General features: G+C 43.5%; 1 protein-coding gene across 2 annotated transcripts in view; it reads left to right on the top strand.

The window, feature by feature from the left end:
* RASA3 (RAS p21 protein activator 3) overlaps window positions 1-22,609 on the top strand; it is a 212,352-nt gene that overhangs the window by 72,463 nt on the left and 117,280 nt on the right. Inside the window, exons 1-2 of one of the 2 annotated variants that reach the window (XM_060233750.1) lie at window positions 6,165-6,250; window positions 8,724-8,841. In XM_060233750.1, coding sequence (XP_060089733.1) covers window positions 8,765-8,841 — 77 coding nt within the window. In that variant the 5' untranslated portion in view covers window positions 6,165-6,250; window positions 8,724-8,764. Of the gene's footprint in view, window positions 1-6,164; window positions 6,251-8,723; window positions 8,842-22,609 lie in introns of those variants that run through there. The other variant, XM_060233749.1, reaches the window with a different exon arrangement.

Here is a 22,609-nt window from a genome sequence, read left to right as displayed (position 1 = left end):
AGGGTTTCCCAAACTTTTCTTTCCCATGGCCTGGTTATTTTTACACTTCTCCTTCGTGGCCCACTAAAATTCGGGGGTGGAGCCAGGAGACTTTGGAGGTGGAGCCAGGAGACAGGAATGATGTCATTTCCGGTGGTGTTAGTTCCAGGTCAAGGGGCAAGTGATGTCACTTCTGGGGCACACTGAACCAAAACTACACCTTTTCCTGTGATGTCATTTCCAGGACACTCCCCCAAACCTGCCTCTTCTTCTGAAGTAACTTCATTTTCAGAAAAATCTCTCTGAAACTCATGCTGAGACAAAATGGGGATGGAAAGTGGGCGGTCCTCTCCACCCCCACATCTGCATGCACCTATCTCTTTGTGTGTTCTTCTCCAGCTTGCAAGCACTCCTAATGCCCATGTTCAATTACCTGTACCACCTGCACTCCCCTTCCTCACAGCACTGGCCAGTGTATGCAGTTGGGAGTGCTGTTGCCTTTGCCATCAGGAATCCCAGCACTGTATATCACTTACTCTGGGCCCTCAAAATATGCTGACACATTCAGTAGGACCTTCCTTCAGCTGCTGCTACTGGAACCCTGCCTCAAGCTACAACCCAGCTTGCTTTTTTTCAAGAAAATCTCTTGACAGCTATTTTTCATACTTTTCCTTGTCTGAAACACTGGGAAATTGCTGTGAAAGGTAGCAGAAAACTGTACTGCAATTAATAAATTAATTTAAAGTTATATGAAGTTCATACAAGCTTTTCTGCAGTTATCCCAAAAAGGATATTTATGAGGGGCTTGCAGCTTTTTATTGGCTGTTTTTCCCATGCCTTTAAAAGCAACCTGTTGTGCAGATATTCAGCCAGTGAACTTCTTTCATCCTTTTTAATATCTACAGGAGGAGTTTAATTTTTTGTCAGACAGCTGTTAAAAGCAGGACCAGTAAAATTGTGCCAAGTTCACAGTACCATCACTTCCAATGCTGTTGAGATATACAGCAGTAATCTCCAATAATCTCTTTCTGCCCCACACCTCTCACTCTCACTCACACAGAAATCTCATAGAAAGGCCAGCTGGCTACAACTGGGAGTGCCAGCTTTTCATTGGCAGAGCTCCTATGTCTGCAACAACAGTATGATGAACATAAAAGTTTCATCCAGTAAAAATGGAAGGAAGGAAGGAAAGAAAGAAAGAAAGAAAGAAAGAAAGAAAGAAAGAAAGAAAGAAAGAAAGAAAGGGAAAGAATGAATGGACGGAAAGGAAAAGAAAGACATGGAAAGAAAGAACATAAGAACATAAGAGAACCCATGTTGGATCACGCCAGTGGACCATCCAGTCCAAAATTTTCTCATAGAATGCCCCAAAAGCACCAGAAGGTCCATCAGTGGAGCCAGGGCACTAGAAGCCCTCCCACTATTGCTTCCCCCACACACACCAAGAATATAGACAGAGCATCATTTGCAGGGAAAGAAAGAAGGAGGGACTAAAAAAAAGCCTTACTCACCATCAGATGACCGCAGCCAGCAACAATTCTGCCCAGGGGTCATTTGGTAAAAAAAAAAAAAAAAAAAGCTACTGGAATGCCCACTCCCCACCCATCCCAGCTGAAAAAAACACCCGCTCCTTCTTTGCTGCCCAATCCTCCCGGGGAAATCTCCCCAAAATAACATACTGCAAGGCACATGAAAGCTCATACCCTGAAGAACACTTCATGGGTCTAAGTGCCAGTGGACTCCAGCTTTTTTCTCAAACATTGGGAGGGGAGGAGAAGGAAGGAGAGGCAGCCCAACTGCACAACACAGAGACGGGGGAAGAAAGGAAGCCAAACAGAGCTCAGGCTTTGCAGCCTGTGTCAATCTTCAAGGCTAGCTTTTTTCTGCACAACAGAGGGGAAGGAAGGAAGCAAAGGAGAGGTCATGCTTTGCTGGTGGCGGGGCTAGCTTTGGCTTTTCTTGTGACCCAGTAGTGAGGCTTCCATGGCTCGGAACCGGGTCATGACCCTGCAAATGGGAAACACTGCTCCAAGAGCTTACAGAAAAAAGCCTTGTAAGCTCTTGGAGGATTGGCTACATCAGGGGTGTGTGGCCTAATATGCAAAGGAGCTCCTGCTAGAATTCCACCCCTGGATATCACTTTGCCTTCATGATCATAAACCATCACTAGACTGATTTGATGGGTGAGCTTAGGGTAAAATTGAGCTGCAGGTCACCATGGTTCAGTCCTGTGACCCAATAACATTTGAATATATGAAGAACACAATTTTCTTGTGGCTGTTTACATGCGGCCCAGTGGGCTTGGTCCAAGTGCTGTGTGAAGTAACTCTGCCTAGATTTAATCCAAGAGACTTCTGTACTGTACCAGTAGTCAACGTATAGGGTTGCAACTCTGGTTTTGGAATATTTTTGGAGAATTGGAGGGAGGAGCCTGGGGAGGGTGGGGGTTGGGGAGAGGAGGGACCTCAACAGGATAGAATGCCATAGAGTCCACCCTCCAAAGCAGCCATTTTTTACAGGGGAACTGATCTGTTGTCCGGTGATGAGTTGTAATTCTGGGAGATCTCCAGGCCCCACACAGAGGCTGGCAATCCTAGTCGATGTGAAATGAGCATTCTAGCCTGCCTGCTCAAGGAAACCTTAGTACAGTACAGCTGACAGCCATACCAAATTGTTGAATGGCCATTAGTACTATATCATCAATGCAAGATGAGGACTGGAATCAAAGCTTCTAATATTACAGATAAGTTTGTAGGGAGGATTGCAATACGCAACGAATGTATTACCTCTAATGTTCTTGTTTTCAGTGAAGCCTTCATTATTTAAGATAATCACAATAGTCAGTGGAAGTAGAAACAGTTTGAGTTTTCTGTGATCTCATTGCATAAGTATGCAGTTCTCAGACATTACTGAAAAGAGTGTTTCATCTCTCGAGATGACATGGTACTTCCTTTCTTACTTACTGGTTTCTTAGAAAGTGGTCATTTTCAGAATTATTCCAGTTTCAGGCTTCAGTGCAATAAAGATTTCAATATAATAGTGTTCACATTAGTCTGTGATGGCACTTTTGGATTTGGCTAATTTAAACATTTTGGGAAAACATAGTCTTGGGTAAAACTGTAAAGTAAAAGTTGAAATGAGCAGCATTTGGAGATACTTGCTGGGGGTTTTGCCTGCTGTAGTTTGGAAGTGATAGTTTCCTCAGGAAGTATGGTAGGCAGCCTCCAGGTGGTGGCTGGATATCTCCTGGAATTACAGCTGATTTCTAAGTGGCATAGATCAGTTTGCCTGGAGAAAATGGCTGCTCTGGAAGGTGGCATTTACCTCATTGAAATCTCTCTCCTCCCTAAACTTCACACTCCTCAAGCTACACCTCCTAAATCTCCAGTTAAATGCCAGCCTGGAGCTGGCATCCCTAGTGGAAAGATCCTGTTTCTGCTCAGATTTAACAACAAACTCTGGTTTATCTTTGTGGGAATGAACCTTAGAAGTTCTTATGGTTTCAAGCTCCTGCTCTCTTTATGGGTATCTACAACACTTAAGATTTCTACATTCCCAGCAAAGCACAGATAACCTGATACACATTTATAGGCAAGAGATCAAGCTACAGTACATCTTCAATCAGAGCTGCAGAAAAAGGGAGGAAGGAGGGGTAGGAGAAACATGAAAGCCTGGAAAATGTGAAGGCTGAATTATATCTGAATGCAGCCATGCTACAGTTATGATGTGCTCCTTTCTGCTGGAATGTCTAAATGTCTGTAAGTAATTTCTAGGCTTAGATATCTCAGTTACTATATTGTATGCGAGTTCTTCCTCCATCCATATTAAAAACAAAGGTCTCTTAATTTAAAAAAAATCTCTGTAGTGCCACATGTATAGCGAGATGTATGGAGATAAATAGGTGTGTATGTACTGGGAACTTCTTTTACAGAACTGGCTTTTTTTTAAAAAAAACTACTGAACAGATAAGAACACTGAAATCAAACCATCTAATTGTTATTATGTTGGGCAACGATGGTAATAGAAATGGCAAAACTGAAACAAAGGAGAGGTTTGGTTAGGTTAAAGTGGATCAAATTGCAAAAGGGATGTTGCTAGTTTCAAAGAAATTATCAACTTTAGAGACAGCTCTGGAGCAATCTGTTCTTTGTTGGATGAAGTTACAGGGAGCCCAGTCTGAGAACTGCTATTGGAGGCCCATTGAACATTGAATTAGAATTTTGGAAGAGCAGCTACACTGAACATTTATGGTAGGAAAACTTACTATGCCAAAATCCACATGGTATATAGAGAATGTAACAGGAATCCACTGGTGACTAACAAAAACAGTCAGGACGCCTTGGAACTCTTCTTTTATTCTGCTGCCAGATGTTAACACAGTGATACTTCTGGAATTGTCATAGGGCTGCCAACCTCCAGGTGGCACCCAGAGATCTGCTATTACATTTGATTCCCAGGTGGCCAAGATCAGTTCCCCTGGAGAAAATGGCTGCTTTGGAGGGTGAACTCCATTAGACATTAGACTCTGCTGAGAATCCCTCCCCTTCCTGAATCCTGCCCTCGCCAGGCTCCACCTCCAAAACCTCATATTTCCCAACGCAGACATGGTAACTCTAAATTATCAACATGATACACAGAACTTGATTCTGGCTGCAGCCATATTAGGTCCATTGTACTATTTGTACCAATAAAGCTTTTGAAATTAAATGATTCAAACCTAAATTGTAATTGCATTTCCAGACTTTCTCAGCCAGCCTATAAAAGACAACATTCTTAGATGTGTGCTTTGTCACTAGCAGACCCATTTTAAAAATTTGGGATTTCTACTGGATCTAGAATTTTTTTTTTGGCTGGAAAAACCAGCAAACCAGATGACAGAATAGCTCTTTTTTCAGATTCTGGCACAGAAAGTGTCTCCATTCAAAGACTCAGCTATAAACCATGTTAAAGTAGCTTTGGGTGGACTGAAGACATTGTGGAAGTTTCAGATGGTGCACAATATGGCAGCTAGTTTGTTGGGAAGGGTTAAACATTTTGTGTGTATTACATCAAGTTTAAGATAATTACAAGAGATATTGTAATGATTCCCCCTTAGGTTCTCTTTATCTTTTTCTTGGCTGAGCAGCCCCTTTTCTTTTTTCTTTGTTTCTCTGTCTGTCCCACCCAGTTGGGTGGGTTCTGTGTGGGTTTTGGAAGTTCTGTGCAGCAGAGTTTTTCCAGAGTGCCTTTACTGATTCTTGAGTGGAGAACAGTTCATGGGAAATGAGTAACGGCTTGTTCTTCTACCCTATTGGTTTTGTATTTCTATACTTTTTAAATTTAGATGTATACAGGAATCGTTTTGTAGAAAAATAGGTGGTGGAGCTCATCCAGGAATTGTTATGCAGCTGCACATACTATTAAATGGACAAGGTTGGAAATAGGAGGTGGAATTTTCAGAAAGGTTCAGGAGCTGTGCTCCTGTGAGCTCCCGCTGAATCCGAGGCCTGGATGTATATAGATATATGCTGACCCAGCCTAGGGAACTGAAGGATAGATTAAAATCTTTTTTGTTGTTGTCTGATAATGGCACACAAGAGGCTGATGGTAATTCAAAACTAACAAACTGCTTTATTTTACTTTTGAGAGAAAATGGTCAGGTAGCTGTCAGGTTTTGGACTTAGAAGGTGAACAGGCAACAAGAATGAGGTAGCCTTTTATACATATGAACAGTTTGCCACAAACAAGTAGCTGTTTAGTTATACAGACAGTTCTTTAAAACTGATATGATAATTTTCTTGGCAATCTCTGCTTAAATAAACAAGCATAAGCTTCTTTATCTCAAAGACAGTTAAGTTGATGAAGACAGGAACCCTCGCACAAGTTCCAGTGTCCCTTCTTAACCACTTGACAACTCCCCCCTTTACTAGGAGCTATTCCCCTCAGACTTTTACTAGGAAGCTTTTCCTCTGGGAAGGGCCTCTCATCCTATTTCCCTAACTGAGGATTCTTCTTGATCCTCTCTCTCTTCTTAGCTCCCCTTCATTCTCAACTGTCACACTTAACTGTCACTCTCAACTGTAGACTTAATTTTGAATCCCCTGTCACTCAAGGTTCTCAGACCAGGTTAAAGCATCAATCATTTTACTGTCCATTGCAGATATTCATTTGTATACATTTAAAATCTGATATTAATTTTTAAAGCTCTTCACTACCTGGCACCCCCTCATCCATGAAGATGTGTCAACTCCTATGTGTATATTTGCCAAGTCCAGTCATTAGACCAGGGACTGTTAGTTGCTCCTTAATTCAAGTCAGTAAGAATGTTTTCTGCTTAGGCTTTCTGGGTAGCTGTTGCTTTTCTATGGAACACCCTGCCCAACAATGTGAAGAAGGCCCCAAGCCCTGCAAAGATGTTGGAAGTTCTGTGCAGCAGAGTTTTTCCAGAGTGTTTTTACTGATTCTTGAGTGGAGGACAGTCCATGGGAAATGAGTAATGGTTTGAGTGGAGGACAGTTCATGGGAAATGAGAAACGGCTTGTAAAAAAGGATCCTCCCCTATACATTTTAAAAAATTAAAAGAGCCATTGGTTGGTTAAACCATGTATTTTTAAAAATTTTTTTGCAATGTCTGAACTGGGCCACAAAATCTAAAGTTCCTTAGAGACGCTAGAGTTCTCTGGACAAAGTTCTCTAAGAGACAGTGAATGCTCCATCAGCAAAGGGGTGGGATATGGCTTAAATTGCCCTGTAACCACTTGCTGTGGAGGAAACAAACTGTGTTGTTTTAAGTTAAATAAAATAAGTTCTGACACGAAGCATGGGAAATTGTGTTTGGCAAGTAATGTGCAGTTTCACCCTATGAGATGCTTGTGTTTTATAAAGCCAGTATGCACTGCACTGCAGGTATCTGATAAAAAGTTATGCTTCTTATTGTCACTAAGGTTTCATTCATCATCTTTTCTAGTCCGTAGTTACAAACAAGTTTCGGTTTTTCACATCCTACTTTCCTTGGTGTGTTATCGGGTGAATGTATTCTGGGCTTTGTCATCAGACAATATCTCTGCATACAACAGAAGCAGAATTATAGTATACACACTTCAAATGCATGCTCTGTAAAAACTTCAAAGGAGCAGAAGAAGCTTCTTCTTGAAAGGACTATTCAACAATTTATGCTGGCATGTTAAAGTGTGAAGGGAGATATTTGGTCTCATGGCTATGGTAGTAAGTAGATTAGTGCCTCTTCTGGTGTTACCATTGGGGTATGGGAGCCATTGCAGTATGGTTTCTTCTTGTACTATGGAGATAATGGTAGAAACCCTAGGTTGGAGGTCACATGTGAAGAGTCTGTAGTGTGATGACATGAGCCGTTTGGCTCAACGAAGCCACCCCTTCCCTCCAGATTAAATGGGCACAATCATATACATATTTGACTCCCATGCCCCACTCATCCTTACCTCATGCTAAAACAACTCCCACGCAGAATAGCTACTGGTAAATTCCGGTGACCTCCCCAGAAAAGCGTTTCCGTGGCAGGTTTCCAACCATGTGATCGCCCTGGCATGTCATAGAAATACATGAGTGGTGTGATCGTTCCACTCCGTTTCCAGCATATCCTTCATCATTCTGATGCGCACTTCAGTGCCCCATAGAACCAGCCGGGAGCACATGTCTGCTTCTGCATGCTCACAGTGGGCATTCGAGAAAAACCCAACCCAGCCACATGTCTGTGGTTGCATTGCATTAGCGATGTGGACGACCAACCATTGGCCCACTGCGCTATGATGCTGGTTTATGGGGTGCTGTCTAATCGACATAAACCACCCCAAACTCAAGCAGCTTATTTAAAGCCAAGATCCTGCTGCAGCAAGCTGTCTGTCTGAGACACCATCTTTTGTGACATAGTCCCATTTTCTGGAAGAGGTGATAGAGCAGCTCCCATGCTAGAAAAGTAATGTACGAAGAAACCCTGACATTCTAATATTGGCCATTAACAAACTAAGGATGAGGTAACATTTTAAAGCCTGGATGACATTTTAAATTATACTGTACTGGAAATCAAATATGATATTTTAAAATTGCTTCACTGGTTAATATTTCTCCAGCTCTTGCATTCAATTATAAAATGTTTCATTTTAGGATTTTGTTTGTTTCTTAGTAAGAACAAATATTACAAAGCTTAAACCTACATGTGGTGTCTTTGCTCAATACTTACTGTACTACTGTTATTATTTTTTATTATTAGGCCTCCTTTCTCACTGAGTCTTGAGATGGATTACAAAATATGAATAGCGATTCAGTCAGAGCAAGGTCTTTCAATAAGCAAAACAGAAGAACTAGGATAACAGGACTAGAAAGCAATACAAATTGAAAAAAATGTCTAGTGTATCAGAACCAAACTTACAGTATTGTTTGTGGTCATGTGCATGCATTACCTGAGAATGTCACATGGTGGAAGAGGAGTATGTGCTCTCACTTCTGCCCCACAGATGGTGTAAATATGAGCCAAACATCTGATCATGTGGAGGCTATTTTTTACTGTTTGTGTGTGTGGGTGTGTGTGGAGACACTAGTGTTATCAGGGATCTGAATAGAGCTCTTACTTCCTATGGCAATAGTATATTCAATAAAAACAGCAGCATATATGAGTTAAGAACATTTGATGCCTAGCTGTCAGAAGTGAGAAAATTGTTAACTCTAAAATTTATTCATGAATTAAGTTTGACTTAATGATTTTATAATTTTGACTTCTGCTTTATCTTTAGGAGAAGCCAAAAACCTTCCTACCTATCCAGGGCCAAACAAGATGAGGGATTGCTACTGTACTGTAAACCTGGACCAGGAAGAAGTTTTCAGGACCAAAATTGTGGAGAAATCACTATGGTAACTAACATTTTTTGACTCATAGAGACCCCCTCCCTTTTTTTCCCTAACAGTTTTCTGCTGTATTCTGGTTTGGGCTTCAAGAGGTGTACTATTTTGTGGAAAATACTTCAGCAGGTTTCCCTCTAAACTCCTGTCAAACCCCTTGTGCACAAAGTGATAAGAAACTGCACTTTCACACTTGCTAAATAATGAAGTTTCAATCCACTTTGGCTATGTTTACAAGTGGATTTTGCCATTTCACAAAGTAAAATCCAGTTGCAACGTGCATTGAAAGTGGATTGAAAGTGCATTATTTAGTGTGTGTGAAAGTGATGTAGATCTTTGCCAAGTACACTTCCTTCCCCATTTTTGTCCTCTTCACTGTGAATAAAAGGTAGCAACTGTACCAGAAGATCTGAATTGAGATATAAATGTTGTTGTAGGTGTTACATAGGTGTTAGGTTGTAGGTGTTACATACCATGTAACTGATTGCAGTACTGTTCTGTGCTTTCTCTTCATGCCTAGTCCTTCTGGACCAAAAAAAGTTAAACATTTGATAGTTTTCTTCTGCCACCAGCTAGAACAGTTCCTAAACTTTATTTGGCAGACTGCTTCAGGTCAACCCATATTACATCCGCCTGAATGTGAGTCTTTATGCTCGTGTGAAAAGAAGAGCCACCTTTCCCATTCTTCAGGTTCCAATGGTAAGTAACTTAAAATGACTGCTGGCAAGGGAAGGATGATCCAGCAAATAGTTAGAGCCAAAGTACAAATTACACAACTTTATTTTTCAGTGAGCACACAACTAAGCATATCGTGACATCCATAAAAGGATGAACAGTACAGAATACAGAAAACAAAAGGAAAGCACAGTTTCTTACTATCTAAAATTTTTATCTTCAGAACATCTCTCAGTCTGAAGATAGATCAGGCTTACTTCCCAGCATGCAAAACATGACAAAAGGTTTCTTCCTTGGAACCTGAATTACAGGGGTTTTCCTAGAGAAGGGAATTACCTTTTGGGATTGATGAAAGGGGAGGGTGTCTGTTCAAAACTCCTAAGTGGGGGATAGAACAGAGAGGTCTCTCGTTGTTATCACCTGTGTCTGAGACCAGTATTCATTTCCGGTGTCAAAGGGCAAAGAGTTTGAGAGCTAACATCTGATTGGTTCCTTTTCCCTTTAATTTGTATAGGGTATTTATTATAAACCTTTTCAGTTTTAGCTTTGCCATTTAATCTTTGCATCAGGACTTCCTTTAATTTACAGAGATAAGCAGCTGTATTTCTATACTAGCCTCGAAGGCTTATGCATCTGGTTCTTGGAAATAAATCCCGTTGAAATGAATGGGATTTATGTCCAAGTAAAAATGGTTAGGATTGAGGTGAGAGGTTGTGACCCTAAGCACAGTCACTTGGAAGTTCTAATGAATACTTGCAAATACATGTGGCTGGTGGGTTTTTAATTGCCACTTGAGTCTCTCTCCCTCTCTCTCTTGTTCAGAATATAGAAGCTGTATGGGGAGCGTTTTTACAATTTGAAGATCATTAAAATCTCTCCGAGAAGGGTTTATTGTCTTCATTGACGTCACTTTGCTGGACTAATCCAATAACCCTTTCCTATGGAGAAAATAAGTCCTTTGAGGCAAGAGGGAAGAACAGAAATGCTATTTTAGGCATTCCTATAAAAGTGAAGTGGTGCATTGAGGCTCCTCTGCAATCAAAGGGTGGCAGTGTTTATATGGACAAAATACTGTTTAGCTCCAAGACATGAACAAAACATGTTTCCTTTCGTCTTAGCGTCATATCTGTCTCTGCAGAATATCCTTCTCTACTTGCTTGGTAACCAGATCCATAGAGCTATTCTCTTGAGCACCCTCTGTGAAGAGAAAGGGAATTTGCGGGGGGGGGGGGGGGCGGCACGGGAGCAGAGGCAGCAGAGAGGGAGTGTATGTACCTGAACGGAGCCTTTGCACAAATTTTCATGTAGAAAAGACAGCAGTTCTCACCAACTTGTCTTCTCTCTCCCAATAAACTATTGTTGATCTTCCTTGTCTCCATTCTGCAGCCCACCTTCAATATCTCATCCACAGTGAAGACCTCCTCTCCATTGTCTCTCTCAGATTCCTAACTGTTTCTCATCTTCACCTCCCCAGTCTAATTTGTAATTGATTTAATTTACAATCCCTTGTGCCACCACGGAGATACTCTGCAGTCTGCAGTTCTTCCACGTGTGCATGTTATCCTCCTGAGCACCCTTTGTAAAGGGTGTGTGTGTGTATGTGAGCATAAGCAGCAGAGAGGGAATGTTTGTACTTGAACTGTCTCTCCCCTGAATTTTATGGGGCTGCACTTGGCATTTTTTAATGACTGATTTCCAAATCAAAATTTGAGTTGATGGGGGGAAAGGTAAATGCAATTTATGAGTGGCCCATTTTCTAAGGGGTGAACATTTTTATTCATCCGCCCACCCTTGCCTGACAAGGAAAACATTATTCAGGTTGCCTGTTTCTGCTTGCAAGAACGGCTGAGTCAATTTAGGCTACAATTAAGGATAGTTATGCTCTGTTGACTTCAGGACTAAAGTGCACACATTTGGCTGTGCACAGAATGAGCATAACTGGGTGTTGGAGTAAGTGGTCACTGCAAAGTGTAATAAGATAAAGCTGCTAAGATATAGAGATTTACTTCTCTGCTTGGTTGTTGGGTCATTCTGATTAATACTGCTCAATGAAAGGAAATACAAGAATGTAATACAAATAATGTAAAAAGCCTGTCTTTCCTGCCAAACTCTTGCTTAATCTCAGATTCTTCACTACCAAAATGAGGCAAGGCATGTGCCATGTCAGTAGCTTACATCCCTTGCTCACTTTACTGCTCTTATCTGTGTTTTCTCCCACCTATTATTCCCTTTCCATTGTCAAACATTTGCCTGTGATCTTTCTTAGGGTGGTGGTGGTCAGGAGCCTATCCTCCACTCTGATATTTTGGATTATGTTGAAAACACTCTGTACATTGATGTTGTAAAAACAGAATAATAAGAAGGAAGAAGAACAAAAAGAAGAATAGAATAAGAAGCAGAAAGCAATTAATAAACAGGCTAGTTTGGCAATTTGAGGACCTACACGTTATCTATCTACCACAAATTTGTTCCCAAGGTAAACTGATGCAATAATTTCTCTTCATAACTATCAGTGTAAGTTAGTTGTGAGTGTAAATCTCTGTTCCACTCCAGAACACTAACCAATTATTGGCTTCAAAGGATGATATGGAATATGATCGTCAAGCAGAACGTGTTGCAACCTTGAGAGATGTCAAGGCTGTTATCTGTTTTCTGATTCCTTTCAGAATTTTGGTTATGCCTGATGATTTTCTTAATGTTGCACTTCAGTGGGGTAGATTGCCAAAGTTCAGGCATTCCTCATTGAACCAGAACCAATACTTGAAGATTCTAAATCCTATTACATGTTCCATTAAATGTTGACATGGACTTGCTCAGTACTATTCAAACAGGGTTTGAGCATAAGGGGAGGGAGACTTCTTGGGTTGTCATGTGAGGCCTGGAGTTTTCCCAGAATTGCAACTGACTCCCAAACTACAGAGATCAGTTCCCCTGGAAGCGCCACCCTCAAATCTTCAGAAATTTCTCTATCTGGAGTTGGCAGCTTTGGGGACCACACATAATGGGCACAACCAGTAATCATGTTTATGCTCATCACAGATTTTATTCATGATATTTTAATAGAACCCATCAAGACTAATGAATTTATTTAATAATGTATTTAGTTATTTGTACCCTGCATTGCTCTAAGCCCAAAATGACTTAGAACAACAACAGCATCCATGAGACCTATACATGAACTAGCAGACTGTATCTTGGTTGGGGGGGGGGGAGGGCAGGCAGAGGGTCCTGAACTTATATTATAGATCAAAATCCTGGGCTGTGAGCCATAGTGCAAGTGCCATGCCCAAGCTTTATAGGTACAAATTGTCAGCAAGATGGTACAGCTGGTAATGCTGTTCCTCATTCTTCCCTTGCCTATTCGTAAGGAAAGAGCCAGTTTGGTGTAGTGGTTAAGTGTGTGGACTCTTATCTGGGAGAACTGGGTTTGATTCCCCACCCCTCCACCTGCACCTGTTGGTATGACCTTGGGTCAGTCTTAACTTTCTCAGACCTTTTTCTCTCAAGATCAGTTCTGGGAGAGCTCTCTCAGCTCCACTTACCTCTCAGGGTGTCTGTTGTGGGGTGGGGGGAAGGTAAAGGAGATTGTGACTGCTCTGAGACTCAGAATATAGGGTGGGATATAAATCCAATATCATCACCACCACCACCACCATCATCATCATCTTCGTCTTTTTTCCTCCTGGTGAACAGAGGCTGCAGCCCTGAGGACTGTACAGGAAGTATTTTGACTGGTTAATTAATAATAATATGGTGATGATGATGATGATGACAACGGCAACGAAGAAAATCTAGAACTATGAGCAAAAGGGAAGTAGTTGCTAGTGTTTGTGGATTCAGGGGTAGCCTCATGCATACCGTGCTATAATAGGAGAAAGTTCTGTAGCACCCACATGCTTCACTTGTGCAAGGAGCTGTGCAAGCAGAAGATCTTTGGGCATCATTTCACTATTTTGTAGTGTGATGTAGTACTGTAGTGTGATGAGTACAAAAGTCCTTGGCATTCTGTATTTGAAAGGCACAAAATACAAAAGGAATTACTTCTGTACGCAGAGAATGATTAAAATGTGGAATTCACTGCCAGAGGATGTAGCGATGACCACAGGAATAAACAGCTTCAAAGGGGATTACCATAGATAGATTCATGGAGGAGAGGTCTATCAGTGGCTACAAGCCATGGTGATGGAGGGGAACCTCCACATTCAGAGGCACTGCACCTCTGAACCCCAGAGCCAGGAGGCAACATCAAAGGAAGGTCTCATCCTGTATGCCCTATTGTTGGATCTCTGGAGGAACTAGTTGGCCACTATGTGAGACAATGCTGGACTAGGTGGACCACTGGTCTGATCCAGAAGGGCTCTTCTTATGTTCACATTTGTATCCAGTGCAAAAATACTAGTAATTAGTTATTACCCTGGATTTATATAGATTAGGCAAAACCAGTAAAACCATCCAGTAAGTTTGATGAACTGAATGTTGACTCATTTTATCACAGTATTTTCATGTCTGACATTTTCCAGATCAGATTATTTTCCAGATCTGATTTTTTTTCTTGTTTGTGAAAATGCACTTCCAATGCCAAGCTGTCTCATGGGGACAGTCAAAGGCTTCTATACTGTCACTTTTTCCATGTCCTTCTAGCTTAATTACTTCCTGCTCTCTCTCCCACAGCAGGCATTGATGAATCAATTAATTATCAGCTCTTGTTCCTTTGGGGGGACTTGGCTTTGCATTCAACCAAAGCTGCTGATCTTTAAAAATATATTATTTCATAATTGCACAATTATGATCATAAACAAAAAACCCCACACCAAATGAGCAATGACTTTGGCGTGTTACACAATAAAAAAAAAAGCATTTAAGTCCCTTTTCCTCAAAGGGAACAAAAACTGATAATTAAACATTTATTTCATGAGCGTTTAAGTGAACTGGGAAACGTCAGGGGAGATTAATTATGCTGCAAAACGAAGGAACAAAGAAAAATCACAGGTAGAAGTAGGATTTTGATGAAAGGTGTTACTTTCAGATCAATAGGCAGTAAGATCTTGTCTCTATTGGTAAGTTTTTATGGGAAATGTGGCAATCATTATATTAAGTGCTATGTGGAAGTCCTGTTTCAGTTATCCTTGCCACTGAAGGTGGCGAAGAGGATTGACAAGTGGCACAAAAGATCAACAGGAGAAGCCACTTGTTACTGAACTGAATTTTCTTCATCCTAATCTATAATACACTACATGATAATGTATAACTAGAACTGGAAACACTTTCAAGTAAACATGCTTAAAGATTTGAGCTGTATAAGATTTGTGTATATAAGATTTGGAAGCATTGTTTGTATACATGCACCTATAAATGTTGAAATGTGTGCCTCTGTGCTGGCTTCTTATGATATCTTACAAAATTAGGTTTTAGTCACGTATTGGGACTTCAGATAGTAAACATCACATTATTGTCTATTTTTGCCTTTATGTATTATGTACACAGTTTGAATGTTAAGGTCTGAAACACAAGTCAGTACTCCCTCTAAGCTGTGGACTTTTGTGAGCAAAAATTCTGCCTCATGAGCTACTGGCATTAAAGTTGTGAGTGAGCAATTCAGCTACTGCATAAATTAGTTTGCTCTGGGGCCATTTTCCTGAGCTAAGACAAAAATGTGTGAGCCAGAGTTCTGTATTCTGTAAGAGTTATGTGTTCTGTAAGACCTCGGTCGATTGAATAGTGGTGTATGGAATGCCTCTTTGATAAAGTGGTCTTCAAGAAATGGTTTTACATGCTGGCATATCTGTAAGAGGCTCAACTGAATTTGTAAGAAATATTCCAACTACAAGAAATATTCTGTGGAAAAACTACTTTGGAAATGTAATTCCACACTCTGTTCATTATCTTCTGTTTTCCAAGACTAGCACAGACACTTTAAGTCAGTCCACGGGAGTGGGGACTTGGCGCTTTGATACCAGAATGGCGCTTTGACGCCAAATCGTATAGGAAAGTGTTGTGGAAGTCATTTGTGATGGACTTTTGTATGTTTAGAAATGTGTTTAAAAATGGTATTAAGTTTAGAGAGCCAGTTTGGTGCAGTGGTTAAGTGTGTGGATTCTACATCGAAATCTAAGGCCTAAGTTGCCCTTGTATCAGGATTTCTCCCAATAATAATAATAATAAGTTTTTATTTATACCCTGCCCTCCCCGCCAAGGCAGGCTCAGGGCGGCTTACAGAACATGATACGATATCATGATATCACAATAACAGATAAAATCAATCAACAATATAAATACAAATATAAATTAATTTTAAAAAGTTAAAACATACAGTGGTGCTACAGTCTCTATTTATCCGGCAGCGTAATATTTATTCTGGTTACATCTTAAAGGCTTCTTGGAAGAGGGCAGTTTTGCAGGCCCTGCGGAACTGGTTGAGGTCCCGCAGGGCCCGCACCTCCTCCGGCAGCTGATTCCACCATTGGGGGGCTTTTATAGAGAAGGCCAGCTCCCTAGTTGTTTTAAGTTTGGCCTCCTTAGGCCCAGGGATTTCCAAAAGATTTTGTGAACTGGAACGCAGTGCTCTCTGGGGAACATATGGAGAGAGGTGGTCCCTGAGGAAGGCAGGTCCTCGGCCATATAGGGCTTTATAGGTGATAACCAGCACCTTCTAATGAACCCGGTATACAATTGGCAGCCAGTGCAGTTCCCAATGCCAAGCAATGCCAGTACTGATGGGATTGAGGCCACTGATGGATTTTGCAATCACTTATTGGGAGAGCCAGTTTGGTGTAGTGGATTACCCACTCCTCCACTTGCACCTGCTGGAATGGCCTTGGGTTAGCCATAGCTATTGCAGGAGCTTTCCTTGAAAGGGCAGCTGCTGTGAGAGCCCTCTCAGCCCCACCCACATCACAGGGTGTCTGTTGTGGGGGGAGAAGACATAAGAGATTGTAAGCTGCTCTGAGTCTCTGATTCAGGGAGAAGGGTGGGGTATAAATCTGCAATTCTTCTTCTTTTGTATATTTATTTATTACGTTCGACTTATATCCCGCCCTTTCTGCAAGCGGACTCAGGGCGGCTCACAACATCATGTCAATACAATTAAACCAATAAAACATATAAAACCACAATTTACATATTTCAGTTTTTAAAAACCGTATGACTGTCTAGCACTTTAAAATTACTATGCACTTTGTAAAAAAAATGCACCTTGAAAAATTAGAAATTATGAGCTACAACTTATGAGTATTTGTTACTGATTCTAGTTGTTTGTTATTAGTCCACGGTTTGGTATTTTTGCTAACTTCTAGATCTTCTTCGTGGTCTCTGTGCAGTCCCACATATGGGTTTATCCGCCAGGATCGGGCCCACCTCGGAGAATTCAAAGCAATCCTTAAGCGTTAATTTTGGCGCGCCTCTCCCCTCTTCCCGGGGAGGAGGCAGCGTCTGCGCATGCCTAGACGAGGGGGAGGCGCCCAACCCACTCAGTTTCTTCTTTACCGCCGTCCGGAAAACACCTACCTCGCTGATCTCCCGCTTTCATTGCAGTCCTTTGGATCTCTATCTTCTCGTCTCTTCACCGTCCTTTGCTCCTCTTCACTCTTCATTCTGGTATCGTAAAAAAAAAAAAAAGTCTTTCTCTGTCTTTCGCTTTTTCGTCCTCCTCTCCCCCCCCCCTTTCCGGGCGGATGGAAGGGAAGGAAAAAATAACTTTTAAGAGGTGCGTTCGCTGTGCTGCGAAGATCCCGTCTACTGACGGACATTCCCTTTGCCTTTTCTCCCTCGGCAAGGCGCACCGAACAGACTCCTGTGTGCACTGTAGCCAGTTCGGCAAACAGGCGAAGAAAAACCGCGCGGCAAGACTCAAAAGCCACTTGCTAGAGTCATCACTGTGCCCAGTAATGTCGCACGCATCGAGTTCGCAGACCTCTCCGTCTTCCCTGATCCATAAGGGAACGACTCAGCCGGTGGCTTCCGTGGCGCAGGCTCCCAGTAAGCATAAATCCGGCAAACACCTGAAGGAGTCTGACGAATCCAAGAAGCGGCACCGCACCGAGTCGACCTCGAGAGACCCTTCGGATCCGAAGTCCCCCAAAAGGCCCAAGTCCAGCCATAAGGTCCTCGACCTGATCGCCGTGACCCGACCTCCAACACCTCATCCGACCACGACTGTTACTACCTCGATACAGACTACTCCGGCTTCGAAATCGACCGCGACGCCTGCCATTACGCCACTAGAAATTGTCCGCATCAGCTCCAGATCACCGTCGGTGCACGAGTCGCTGCCTGATCAGATCCTCAGTACCGAGTCTCCGACTTCGACAAAGAGCCAACACCTCAACATTTTAGATGCTCGCTCCTTTCAAGAAGTCCCGAATCTCCGGCAGACAATCACGGCTCCGTCACTGACCAGAGCACCCTCAACTCCGAGAGAATCCCCTCTGCGCCTTCGAGAAAAAAGATCCAGAAGTGGTCACAGAGACCGCTACTACTATTACACTCCTTCGAGGTCGAGATCACCATCTCCTCGTAGATACCGAAGGTTGCCCTCTGCCGGCTTCTACAGACACCGCACTCGTGAGCATTCTCGGTCCCGTGAGGACTCTCGACACCGAGAAAGAGCCTACTACAGGGATCACTCTTGTGAGGATATCCATCCTCGATACCAAGACACCTCTCCGCATCGTGAGCACCCTTACCACAAGGACCACCAACGATTCCGTGAGGATCACCAACAGTACCGTGAATACATCACGCTACCAAAACCACCTTCTCCAGTTGCCTCTATGGCTGTAGAGCCCTCTAAACATATCCAACTCCCGGGGCCAGAACAAATTAGGAAGACCCCAGAAGTGGATACCCTCGATGACTCAGAAGCAGAGCAATCTGTGTCCTCACATTCTTCAACTTCCGGGCTTCACTCTCCAGCATCAGACATAGCCAAACCGGCAGACCTCTCTCCATCTGAAGGGCCTAAGTCATATTTAGACCTACTATCTAATATGGCTAACTCCCTCAATGTAAAGCTAACAACAGATGTGCCCAGAGTCTCAGACGTGGTCTATGACCTAGTACACGCAGACCTCCCTGTCGGCTCTTCATTTCCCATGCTCCCAGTTCATCTGGAGACATTGAAGGAAGCCTGGGACAAACCAGCCTCTGTACCACCAATGTCTAAGAGGGTTGAGGCACTTTACAAGATACATGCTCCAGAGTCGAAGTTCCTTTTCAACCATCCGGCTCCTAACTCGATGATAGTACATTCTTCATCAAAATCCAAACAAACCAGACATCCTGTCCCTCCCGAAAGAGAGGGCAAGAAACTTGACACCATTGGAAGAAAAATTTATTCGCTCACCACTGCCACTACCAAGATCCATAACTATATGGCATACTTCACCGTGTATGCTTACAACCTTACCACCCAGCTAAGTTCCTTAGTCACAGCCCTTCCTGATGCTACACAAAAGCAGGCCACTCACGCTCTGCAAGAACTTTCTAGGGTCAGCAAGCAGCAGATAAACACCGCTCGCCATGCAGCCCAATGCTCCTCCAGGACCCTCGCTTCAGCTATCGCCCTGCGCAGGCATGCCTGGCTCAGGTCTTCTTCTGTGCAACCAGACATCAAATTTAAAATTGAGGATTTGCCGTTTGACGGACAGGGCCTCTTTAACGCCACGACAGATGATATCCTCACCAACGTTGACGACAGCAGGAAGAGGGCTAAAAGCCTAGGAGTCACTCAGCCACAGTCAGCTATAAAACAAAGATCCTGGAAACCAAACTATTTCAAACGTTCCAGATCTCCTCGCCAAAACGAACCTTGGAGACGTAAGCCTCCTCAGACTAAACAGCCTTTCCAACAGAGGGCACGCCCTCAAACCACAAAGAAGACAACACCGACCAACAAACAGTCTCTTTGACTCCCCTACTCCACTCCTACTACAACACCGCCCAGACATCAGACTGCAGCCGTTCTACCACAACTGGGAAGCCATAACCTCGGACTCTTGGGTACTGTCAATCATTCAAAACGGATACTCCATAGAGTTCAGTTCGACTCCAAAACACCACAGGTTCATATCTACTCCTCCGTCCCCCCCTCTGCTCCTAGAAGTAGCAACCTTGCTGGACAAGGGAGCTATAGAACCAGTCCCTCCTCAATATCACCACACCGGATTCTACTCCCGCTACTTCCTGGTGCCGAAGAGAGATGGTGGGCTGCGCCCCATATTAGATCTCAGAAAGCTCAACCTCCATATCCATCACAAGAAGTTTCGGATGGTTACACTCCAATCCATTCTTCCACTGATTCCAGAACAAGCATGGATGGCATCAATAGATCTTCAAGATGGATCTTCAAGATCTACTTTCACCTCACCATCAACCACCATCACAGGAGGTTCCTCAGATTCGCCATAGGGAATCAGCACTATCAATTCCGCGCCCTTCCCTTTGGTCTCTCAACAGCTCCGAGAGTATTTACGAAGTGCACGGCGGTGGTAGTAGCAATTCTGAGACAGCAACGCATCTCCATCTACCCGTACATAGACGACTGGCTAGTCGTCTCCCAATCCAAGGAACAGCTCCAGACCGATGTCTCCGCGACCCTCTCCTTCTTGGCCACCCTGGGCCTCCAGGTCAACACCACAAAATCCAATCTGACCCCTACTCAATCCATACAATTCATAGGGGCACACCTCTCAACCATTACATGCAAAGCATACCTGCCTGCAGACAGGATACAACACATCAAATCTCTGGCCAAAGAAATAATTGTACATCGCTCTCAAACAGCTCTCACTTTTCAAAGGATGTTGGGACTAATGGCCGCCACTACATCCGTTCTCCTATTTGCCAAACTTCACATGTGCCCTCTCCAGTTGTGGTTCGTAAGGACATTTCATCCGCAATGTCAACATCAACTCACTGTACTTACCATCCCAGCTCATATCATTCCTTCCCTGAAATGGTGGACTTTAGACCATCACCTCCTCAAGGGAATGTCTTTCACTCAGACCCCTCCCTCGGTGATTGTCACTACCGATGCTTCCAAGTGGGGATGGGGAGCCCACTTAGGAAAACTCACCGTACAAGGCCAGTGGACAGATTACGAAAGATCTCTCCACATAAATTGCCTGGAATTACTGGCAGTCCACAGGGCACTGCGATCCTTCCTTCCGTCACTTCACAACAGACATGTCACATCGGACAACATAGCCACTGTCTTCTACATAAATCGACAGGGAGGCACGGCCTCCACCAGATTGTGCAAACGAGCTTTAGCCCTATGGCACTGGAGCATTGCCCATGGCATTTTCCTATCTGCAGTGCATCTACCCGGAGTTCAGAACATTCAAGCGGACGCTCTGAGTCGGCAATCCATCAACGACCATGAGTGGACCATCAACAGTCATTATCTTCTCCCTCTGTTTCAGAGGTTCGGTACTCTGGAGATAGATGCATTTGCAGCACCAGACAATGCGCAATGTCCCCGCTTCTACATGCGCGGCCAGTCATCTCCACTGTTGGCAGGGGATGCCTTCCTACAATCCTGGAGCGGACCAATGCACTACATGTTTCCGCCAATACCACTCATCACGAGAGTATTGCAGAAAATTATGTCGGACAATGCCAACTGCATCCTAGTGACCCCATGGTGGCCCCGCCAACCGTGGTTCACCACCCTCCATCTACTATCGCACGGTGTATTTCACCGATTCCTTTAAGCCCAGGACCTACTCTCTCAACAGAGCGGCAAGGTTCTTCATCACAACCCTGCTCTCCTCCGCCTTACAGCATGGAGGATCAATTCATGACCTTCACTCCGGAGGTTTGACACATCTTGCTCAACTCCAGGAAACCTGCCACTAGGAAATCGTACAGCTTCAAATGGAAATGTTTTTCTGAATACGCTAATCAACATAATTTTCTACCTGAATCAGCCAATATCAATCAAATTTTGACTTACACTCTAATTCTCTCCAACGCTGGACTGTCCTACTCTTCTCTGAAGGTCCATCTAGCAGCTATCTCTGCGTTCCACCCACGTATTGAGGGTTCCACTGTATTTTCACACTCTGCCACCAAGGCCTTCTTGAAGGGGATCCTTCACCTCCACCCTCCAATCCACAAAATCCAACCTGCTTGGAGCCTGTCTCTGGTCCTCAGTCAGTTATTGAAGTCACCCTTCGAGCCCATGGCCTCTATTCCTTTACATCTCCTAACCTGGGAAACGGCCTTACTAGTAGCCCTTACTACCGGCAGACGAGCCAGCGACATCTGCGCTTTCAGAGCAGATCCTCCGTACACAGTTTTCCACCACAACAAGGTAGTACTACGCCCTGACCCCACATTCCTACCTAAGGTGGTGTCACCTTTCCACCTAGGAAAGCCTTCTGTCTTGCCTGCGTTTTTTCAACACCCTACAGATACGGGACAACGCACCCTGCACAACTTAGATGTACGAAGAGCTCTAGCCTTCTACATCGAAAGAACTAAGCAGTTCCGTAAGGACAGTAGACTTTTTGTGACTTATGCTACCCACAATCAGGGTGCTAGAATCTCCACCCAGAGATTCTCGAAGTGGATTGTTACCACTATTGCACTATGCTATGAACTGGCAAAGCAGCCCATACCTGAGCACTTGCGAGCTCATTCTACGAGAGCTGTCGCAACCTCAACAGCCTTCTGCAAGGGCATTCCGATGGAGGACATCTGCGCTGCTGCGGTTTGGTCGTCCCCATCCATGTTCGCCTCGCACTACGCTCTGGATGTCCGTGCTCAGCATGATACCTCCTGGGGGCAGGCTGTGCTGCGATCGATCTTCGACTGATGCCTTTTGCTACCTATTTGTGAGTACAAATTTATTCTCTTGAATAACTTACAGAGCTTCCATTACAGATCCAGCACCCGCCTCCTGACAAATAGCTTGCCAGTCACCCATATGTGGGACTGCACAGAGACCACGAAGAAGATGGACAGGTTTCTTACCTGTAACTGATGATCTTCGAGTGGTCATCTGTGCAGTCACACATACCCACCCAGCCTTCCCCGCTGCTGGACGATTATATCAATGCATTTACTACACCTCTACGGTGGCGGGAAGAAACTGAGTGGGTTG

Source organism: Heteronotia binoei, chromosome 3, assembly GCF_032191835.1.
Source record: "Heteronotia binoei isolate CCM8104 ecotype False Entrance Well chromosome 3, APGP_CSIRO_Hbin_v1, whole genome shotgun sequence".
Lineage (NCBI taxonomy): Eukaryota > Metazoa > Chordata > Lepidosauria > Squamata > Gekkonidae > Heteronotia > Heteronotia binoei.
This window is presented reverse-complemented; position numbering and strand designations above follow the sequence as displayed.